The sequence below is a fragment of the Microcebus murinus genome, chromosome 4 (assembly GCF_040939455.1).
Source record: "Microcebus murinus isolate Inina chromosome 4, M.murinus_Inina_mat1.0, whole genome shotgun sequence".
Taxonomy (NCBI): domain Eukaryota; kingdom Metazoa; phylum Chordata; class Mammalia; order Primates; family Cheirogaleidae; genus Microcebus; species Microcebus murinus.
Genome location: NC_134107.1, coordinates 19,817,329 through 19,826,800, shown reverse-complemented (window position 1 = coordinate 19,826,800; position 9,472 = coordinate 19,817,329). Strand labels below are relative to the sequence as shown.

Here is a 9,472-nt window from a genome sequence, read left to right as displayed (position 1 = left end):
CACAGCGCCCAGCCGAAATTTATATTTTAATAATGATTTTACTTTTTGCTTGGTGTGAACGTTGTAAAGGAGATGGCTGACAGAGGGGGCCTGGATGAATTTCTCCCATGAGATGTTGAAGAAATGTTTCCCTTATAGGGCACAAAACAGAAAGAAGACAAAGAAAAGTAAAGAAGAAAGATAGTGGGTCATGTTAAAAATGCAGTCATTGGAGGGATGGAAAATAAACTCCTCATCTCCGGGGATACTGGATTCTCTAGGCAACAGTTCTGTTGCCCACAAACATTTTCAAAATCATCTCTCTGGATTACTTCCTAGAAGGGAGATCCACAACCAAAATTTATCTAGGCTTCTCAGCTACTGAATAACTAATAGTTGTCAGGATTTCTATGCTTGCTGTGTAGCATTAGAGACAGGTGCTAATACACCTGAGTATGTAGAGAGACCACTGTAACATCAGTGCTGTATGGTTAAGTTAACGCATCCTGATGATGTCTGAAATTAGCTCTGTGGGGCACACTGTATGGTGGCGCAGGCTTCTGGGAATTTGAGATCAGAGCTTCCCCCATTAGGTTATGGAAACCCACAATAACATGTGCTGTCATATTGCAGTGGAAATTGGTTGGACACTTCTGTTCCAAACCTAGGTGGCAAACCAAGTGGATGCCTGGATGTAAATTTGATATATCACTTTAGTTATTAGTAATTTATTTGTCCTTGTATTTGTTCTTCTTATTCTTTGTATTATTTATTATGCACAATTTAAAAAAATATTATCATGTATAATGTTTTACATCCTTTAGGAATTTTATTCCTTTTGATATTTGTACATTGCAGAGTGAACATTCTGTTTTTTAATCTAAAACTATCCAATGTAAAAAAATTTCTCAAGAGTGCTTTTTCTTTAAGAATCAATGGCCTAAGTGCAATAAATATTTAAAAATTAAATACAGATATTACAAGTTATTAGTATTAATTTTATAAATGCCTAAATGCCAAAATTCAAACTTTTATATAAAGATTAGTTTTCTTATGTGTGCTAGCCACTATTATACTTCTCGATTTAAAATTATTTAAATACCTTCAAAACATTTCTTAGCTCAAAAGTTGCATAACACTGTTTCCAATTTTTTAGGTAGCCAACATACTCTGCCAACAAACCTGTGTGGAGTGAATGCCCACAGACCTGACACCCACTTCCACCCCCAAGGTAGGCCTGCTCAGCCACTATTGCCACTGCTGCTGGGGAACCTGGGCTGACAAAATGCAGATGGCCTCCTGCCTCTGTGAATAGGAACCCCCACTGTTCCCATGCGATATTTTGGTGGTGGCCTGGAGACCAGCCCACTCATCCAACGTGAATATCCCCAGCACCTGCTTGGACTGTGACAACCACAGCAGTGTGGGGAGATGTAGAGGAGCGTCACTGTCACAGACTCACAGTGTATCCTCCCCCTCCTGCCTGGTCAGTCTTCCAGAGCAAAACCCAAACTTGCCCTTAAGGGACCTCTCCCTGGGTAAGGTCAATGGGATTGATGAGAACGTTGAAAATAACACAAATAAAACAGAAAAATAATTTAGGATATGAATGAAAAATTTATTAAGGAGATAGGCAATCTAAAAAAAAATAACAGAATCCCTGGATATGAAAGATTCCCTTAGGGAATTTCAATATACAGTGGAAAGTTTTAAAACAGACTAGAACAAGCAAAAGAAAGAATTTCAGATTTCATATCTTGAAAACAAGACTTTCAAATCAACACAGTCAGTCAAAAATGGAGGAAAAAAAGCAAGGGACATGTAAAACCTATTTGAGGTAATAATGGAGGAAAACTTCTCTGGTATTGATAGAGATTTAGACATTCAGATACAAAAAGGTCGTCGAACACAAGGAGGATTCATGTCAAATAGAGCATTGCCAAGGCACATAGTCATCAGTCTGGCCAAAGTGAAAGTGACTAAAATAAAAAAAAAACCTAAGATAGTTAACTGAAAAATCAAAAGAAGAAAACAAAACACAGTATCAGAAAATATCACTTTTAACAAAGGAAGCTGGCAGGAAGAAGAAAGAAAGAGAGGACCACAAAACAAACAGAATTCAAATAAGAACATGGCAATAGATAACATTGAATGGAAATGGACTAAACTCTCCAAACAGAAGACACAGAGTGGCTGAAGGTATAAAAAAACAAGATCCAACTATATGTTATCTGTAAGACATATGCTTCACCTACAGAGACACACATCAACTGAAAATAAAGGGTTGGAAAAAGCTATTGCATGCAAATGGAAATCAGAAAAGAACAGGAGTAGCTATACTTCTCTTAGATAAAATAGATTTCAAGACACAAACTATAAAAAGAGACAAAGAAGGTCATTATATAATGATAAAGGGGTCAATTTAGCAAGAGCATATAACAATTCTAAATAGATATGCACCCAACACTGGAGTATCAGAGCTAAAGAAAAGTAGACCATGAAACAATGATCATTGGAGATCTCAACAGTCCACGTGCAGCATTGCACAGACCATCCAGGCAGAACATCAACAATGAAACATTGGATTTAATCTGCACTATAGACCAAATGGACCTGATATGCTTTACAGAACATTTTATCCAACAGCTGGAGAATTCACATTGTTCTTCTCAGCTCATGGATTATTTTCAAGGACAGACCATATGTTATACCACAAGACAAATCTCATAAAATTCAAAAAAATTGACATCATATCAAGCTTTTTCTCTGACCACAATGGATTAAAATTAGAAATTAATAACAAGAGGAGCATTGAAAATACTGAAACACATGGAAATTAAACAATATGGTTCTGAATGACCAGAGAGTGAATGAAGAGATAAAGAAGGAAATTTAAAAATTTTTCAAAACAAAGGGAAAGAAAACACAACATATGGGATACAGCCAAAGCAATAATGAGAGGAAGTTGACAGCCTAAGTGCCTACATTATAAAAGCAGAAATGCTTCAAATAAAAAAACTAATGATGTATCTCAAATAACTAGACAAACAAGAGCAATTCAAACCCAAAATCAGTAGAAGGAATGAAATAATGAAGATCAGAGCAGAAATAAACAAAATTGAAACAAAAAAATACAAAAAAGGTAAATGAGACAAAAAGGTGGGTTTTTAAAAGATAAACAAAATAGACACTCTTTTAGCCAGTCCAAAAAAGAAAAAGAGAGAAGACCCAAATAAATGAAGTAACAGATGAAAAAGGAGATATTCATTCAGCCTTTTTATGGCTGAATAGTTCTTCATGGTATACATATACTATATTTTATTAATCCACTCATGAATTGATGGGAGATCATTCTCCTAAGTGAATCATTGCAAGAATGGAAAAACACACACCACATGTACTCACTATTAAACTGGAAGAAATAACTGATGAGCATTGAAATGCACAGAGGAAAATAAAACTAAGTTGAAAGCAGCCGGCGGGACGGGGAGGCGGAGAGGGGAACAAACCAACATAATTGGTACTATGACACTATTCGGGTGACCGGCACACATATAGCCTGGACTCAAGCCTTACAAAAATGACTCATGAAACAAAAATCATTTGTACCCCCATAATATTTTGAAACAAAAAATTATTTAAACAAAAAGAAGAAGAAAGAGGAGATACTACAACTGATAATGCAGAAATCCAAAGGATCATTACAGACTACTATGAGCAACTATATTCCATTAATTTGGAAAATATAGAATAAATGGATAAATTCCTAGACTCAAAACACCAAAAAGATACTCAAAAGTTGAATAAACCAATAAAAATAACAAGATACAAGCAATAATAAAAATTCTCCCATCAAAGATACATAAGGTTTATCCAATAAAGATTTTATCTAAGATGATTTGGACTTTTTTTACCCTGAACCTTGATTTTAAAATGATTTTAGTATTTTATTTTCCATCAGAAACCACCACCAATCTGTTCCATACTTTCCTCATAGCATTTTTTACCTCCTTATTCCTGAAAGTATAAATCAAAGGATTGAGCAAGGGAGTCATGATGGCATAAACTACTGCCACCATTTTGTCAGAGGAGAAAGTAGATGGAGGTCGTCCGTATACATACATGCATGGGACAAAGAACAAAACCACAACAGCAATGTGAGACCCACAGGTAGACAGAGCTTTTCTCCGCCCTTCAGAACTATGAGTTCTCAGAGAGAACAAGATGACACCATAGGAGACAAGCAACAAGGAGAAGATTATGATGCAGAACAACCCACTATTGATGACCACAAAAAGGCCAAAGGTGTGAGTGTCAGTGCAGGCAAGCGCCAGTAATGGATACAAGTCACACAAGAAGTGATCGATGACATTGGGACCACAGAAGGGCAACTGGAAAGTAAAGAGCATTTGTATCACAGAATGCGAGAAGCCCCCTGCCCAGGCTACCCCAACCAGAATGCCACAGAGCCTCCTATTCATGATGGAAGAGTAATGTAAAGGTTTGCAAATGGCCACATACCGATCATAGGCCATGGCTGTGAGGACAATCACCTCTGCCCCACTAAGGAAGTGTTCGGCAAAAAGCTGCATCATGCAGCCTTCAAAGGAGATCGTTTTCCTCTCATAGAGGGAGTCCATGATCGTCTTAGGCATAAAGACAGAGGAGTAGCATGCATCTAGAAAGGACAAGAAAGCCAAGAAGAAGTACATGGGGGACCCAAGTAGTTCAGGGCTGCTGAGAATGGTTGCTACAATGAACATGTTTATCCCAACTATTGCAATATACACAAACAAAAATACTACAAATAATATTGTCTGAACATTTGGATTCTGTGAAAGCCCCAGTAGGACAAATTCAGTAACAAAGCTTTGGTTGTGCATAATTTCCAAGGAAAACATGAAATCTCCAATAGTGGTGATCATTTAGAATGGGCAGTCATGATAAAGAAAAATTTGCTTCAGTTCAAGTTGTGTAGTCATCAACAACTTTGGAGCATCCACATAAATAATTATCTGAGTGACTGGTGTTGTCACTGAGAATACAAAACTCAAAATTGTTGAAGGTAGTAGTGAAAGGTCAGGTAGAAAGGAGGTGGAGATAAATTACTGGATGCCTTAAGGGAGCCATAATTTCAATATTGGGGAAGGAAAGCATCCACATGTGGTAGAGAAGAGAAATAGTTTTGATCTCAAGTGCCAGCTTTCATCATTTACTGGTGGCTTCCTGGCGTGAATTGTTGAGAAGCGTTCTGAAGCCATGTCTGAGTTATGAGAAAAGGACGTCTGTAATTTATTAGTGATGCCTGCCGTTGGCATGGAATTGGAGCAGGGGTGACCAGCATGACGTCCTAACCTGGAGACTGCCTCACCTACAAATAGAAGAAGAATTAATAAACAGTTTAAAAGCTCCTTGAAAATCATGGCTACTCCTCAAATATTTATTTGAAACTCTCAACTCTACTGGCCAGTTAAATGAATTAAATGGTTCTTGATAAAAGAGAATGATCTTTGAAAAATGCCTCGCTGTAAGCTTAATACACAAAATATATGCCCTCACTGTTGAGTTTATTTTTAATCTTTCATATTAAAACGAGAACAGAAGACTATAATAATAATAATAATACCTATATCAGGGTGTTTCCAAGGTGAGTTTATTTTTAATCTTTCATATTAAAATGAGAAGAGAAGACTATCATAATAATAATAGTACCTATATCAGAGGGTTGCCAGGTGCCTAAGTGAAATATGTGGGGCTCAGGACCCACTGCCTAGAACACAGTCTTGATAGTCCTATTGTCCCTGTTTGATTGGTTGGAAACTCATGCTTAAAGATTTAAGTTCAAGCAAACAATACAAGCTCGATCTGGGGTTTAAACACACAATCTGTGGCTCCAGCACCCACTGGATCAATGGAGAGTGGAGTGGGATTTTCTTTCTTCAACAAGAACTTCAGAGTAGGGTTGACCTTTCCACAAATACAGATAAATTTGGCAGCTACCACGTAGGTAAGGAATAGAAATAACAAGTTGCATATAGGACAGAGTCTGGAAGCTTTATTATTTATTTGTCAATTATTTCCACAATGTGGTCAGGTCTGATCCATTATAACTACTAAGGACATAGAGGTTACAAATGTATTTGACATTATCATAAATCAGAGAGGTGTGTATCTATTAATAGCTCACCTGCTCATCTCCCAGGATTATAATGAGGGTCAAATTTGAAAATGTGAAAATGTTGCTTATGATAAAGTGCCCTTACCAATTGTAGTTACTATGATCTAATTTTCAAGTCACCCGCCTTACCCACAGAAAGCTTTGGACTGAGTCATCCAGATAATTATCCAAAGTTTGACTTTATTTTCCACATGTAGACACAGCTTCACAGGTTGATTGGATCCTCATCTGTACCTGTAACTGAAATGTATCAGTGAAATAGCACATATTTATATCTGCATGTGTTACTATCTGTATATGTATACATATGTATTTTTGCTGAAAAAATACGTGAAATATAAAACAGGAATTATTTTGAGGCTTACAAATAGGCTGATTTTTATGAATGCCACTTAGAGTTAAGAGAAACAATTCAATGTTAATAAAACTAACAAATACACAATTGCGTATGTTAATATCTGTTCTTTGGCATACTTTAAAAGAATCATTTCCATTATGTCTCCAGGGTCATTCCTATTAGTGTCTGCACAATCAACCCCATATCCAGTTACAAGAGATTGCCACGAAATAAGAATTCAATGAAACCATGTAAGGTTTTGTATCAGTCAATATCCACTTATTACAAAGCAAAAAATATCAATATGTGACCCACAGTGCTCAGCTTGGCCTAGGACTAAAGGAGGAAAGACAATGAAGTGAAAGGAGTAAGAACATCAGCTCCAGACTCACACAGACCTGGGTTCAAATCCAGGATCTTCTACGGGGGTGGAATATGTTACTTAAAATTCTTCAAATTCTCAAAGCCTCAGCTGCCACTTCTGTGTGTACAAGAAGAATGTCTATTGATAGGGTTCATGTAAAAGTCAGATGAGGCAACACGCACAAAAACACTGATGCAGTGACAAGTCTGGAAGGTCATAAGGAGTGGTGAGGACAAGCTCCCAGAGTCATTGACACAGAGATGTAAGAATAACATCGTCACTCATAGTTTCTGCTTTACCATGACCAATATGGTTTTTATACATCCTGTTATTAATTGTCAAGTGTAAAACATTTTGTATGATCCATCTCTGTACAGTAGTGACCTTTTTTAAATGTACAACACTTTTTTTTTTTTTTTTTTTTTTTTTTTTGGGACAGAGTCTCACTTTGTTGCCCAGGCTAGAGTGAGTGCCGTGGCGTCAGCCTAGCTCACAGCAACCTCAAACTCCTGGGCTCGAGTGATCCTTCTGCCTCAGCCTCCCGGGTAGCTGGGACTACAGGCATGCGCCACCATGCCCGGCTAATTTTTTTATATATATATATCAGTTGGCCAATTAATTTCTTTCTATTTATAGTAGAGACGGGGTCTCGCTCAGGCTGGTTTTGAACTCCTGACCTCGAGCAATCCGCCCGCCTCGGCCTCCCAAGAGCTAGGATTACAGGCGTGAGCCACAGCGCCCGGCCAAATGTACAACACTTTTAAACGTCCCTCATAATTCCTGAATAAATGACTGTGGCTCTCAGACCCACTGATGCCCACTCCTGTTGAGATAGCTTCATTGCACAAAGAAAACCTAATTGGGTGGAAATGAACAAAAGGCTCTATATTAATTGGACAATTATGCAGCTCTTAAGTGCTCCACTTCCTTTATTCTGGGTGTTCTAAGAGCAACACTATTTTAGAATTAGAATATTCTTTATATACAAATGAACCTACCCCTCTTCTCTCAAATAAAGGAATTTCCAAAGTTAGTGTTAAAACTTTGACAATGGAGAGTATAGGATCCTCACAATTTGTGATCACAAGAGTTATGATTTTAAATCATTTGAAAGATAATTGCCCTAAATACAATGTGTTGTCTCAGGTTGAATCCTAGAACAGAAAAAGGACAGTAGTGGACAAATAAGTGAAATGTCAATATAATTTGATGTATCATTAAGAGTAACATGTCACTGTTCATTTAATAGTCTTGACAACTGTAGCTAGCCGTGGTGAGTTGATAAGAAAGAGTAAGGGAAACAGAAGTGTGAAGTTGATATGCTCTCTTTGTAACTCTTCTGTTAATCTAAAATTATTCCAAATGAAAAGTTCATTAAAAAGAAAAAATAGTTCAATTTGTGTTAGCAAAACCCAAGCAATCCCAGCTTCATCATGTTGTAGCCATCAAGTGTCATTGAACAAATCACTATGCCTCAGCTGCCTCTGCTATAAAAGAGATAGTAACACTTGCTGAAGCTTCCTGATCCATGAAAGTAAAATAAACAGTTATTATTAACGTATTTTGCAAAGTAGAAATCAAATATTGATGTCAGCGTTAATTTTATTCAGCATCTACCTATGGACAGAAAGCGAGATAGAAAATTGAATCTCTTAGGAAAATAATGTGTTTTTAAAATCATACTAATTTTTAATTATACTCATTCTAAAATTTCAATGAAACTGCTTCATTCATGTAAAACTTTTAGAAAACATATTAGTAAATAATATCAGAATTAATGACATGTTTATGTTTTTTATACTGTTAGCCCCAATTGTAAAGATTTATTCTGAAGCTGAAATGAGATGGGGAAGTTTGATAATGATAGATGGTGCCATGTCATTTATCAAAGCGAACATTGAGAAATATCTAAAATATTCAATGATAGGAAGAAGTTTATGTAAATCAGGCTATCAGAATTTCATAAAACATGGTGATATATATATTAAACACTAAAATATGAGGACATAGGAGAAGCATTTTTATTTAATGAGTGAGAAAAACACTAGCTACTGTAATTATTCTGCTCTTTTGTATAGATATTTTAAATATAATCTTATATTCTGGAAGGAATCATAGAAATTATAGTGACTTTTTATTTGCAATGTATATGTTATTATTATTAGAATATTTAAAATTAAACATCAAGCTTAAAAACCACAATGCCATATTTTTTATCATCTAAACAGTTCAGACAAAGGAGGTGGGGTTCGGAGATATTTCATTTGCATAGAAGAAACTAACATGCTAACACTACACAGAATCTTACATTAAAATTGTAAGCTCTTGGCCGGGCGCTGTGGCTCATGCCTGTAATCCTAGCTCTTGGGAGGCCGAGGCGGGCGGATTGCTCAAGGTCAGGAGTTCAAAACCAGCCTGAGCAAGAGCAAGACCCCGTCGCTACTATAAAATAGAAAGAAATTAATTGGCCAACTGATATATATATATAAAAATTAGCCGGGCATGGTGGCGCATGCCTGTAGTCCCAGCTACTCGGGAGGCTGAGGCAGGAGGATTGCTTGAGCCCAGGAGTTTGAGGTTGCTGTGAGCTAGGCTGACGCCACGGCACTCACTC

At 36.8% G+C, this 9,472-nt stretch overlaps 1 protein-coding gene across 1 annotated transcript; it reads right to left on the bottom strand.

Moving 5' to 3' along the window:
* Nucleotides 1–3,926: 3,926 nt before the first annotated feature.
* LOC105884132 (olfactory receptor 4C15-like) lies at nucleotides 3,927–4,862 on the bottom strand. The gene has a single exon (XM_012787844.3). The coding sequence runs from the start codon at nucleotides 4,860–4,862 to the stop codon at nucleotides 3,927–3,929; it is 936 nt and encodes a 311-aa protein (XP_012643298.3).
* Between the last annotated feature and the right edge of the window lie 4,610 nt (nucleotides 4,863–9,472).

What these genes read in the sequence shown, in the direction of transcription:
- LOC105884132 (XM_012787844.3), bottom strand. Translation starts at nt 4,862, where the DNA reads ATGCACAACCAAAGCTTTGTTACTGAATTTGTCCTACTGGGGCTTTCA.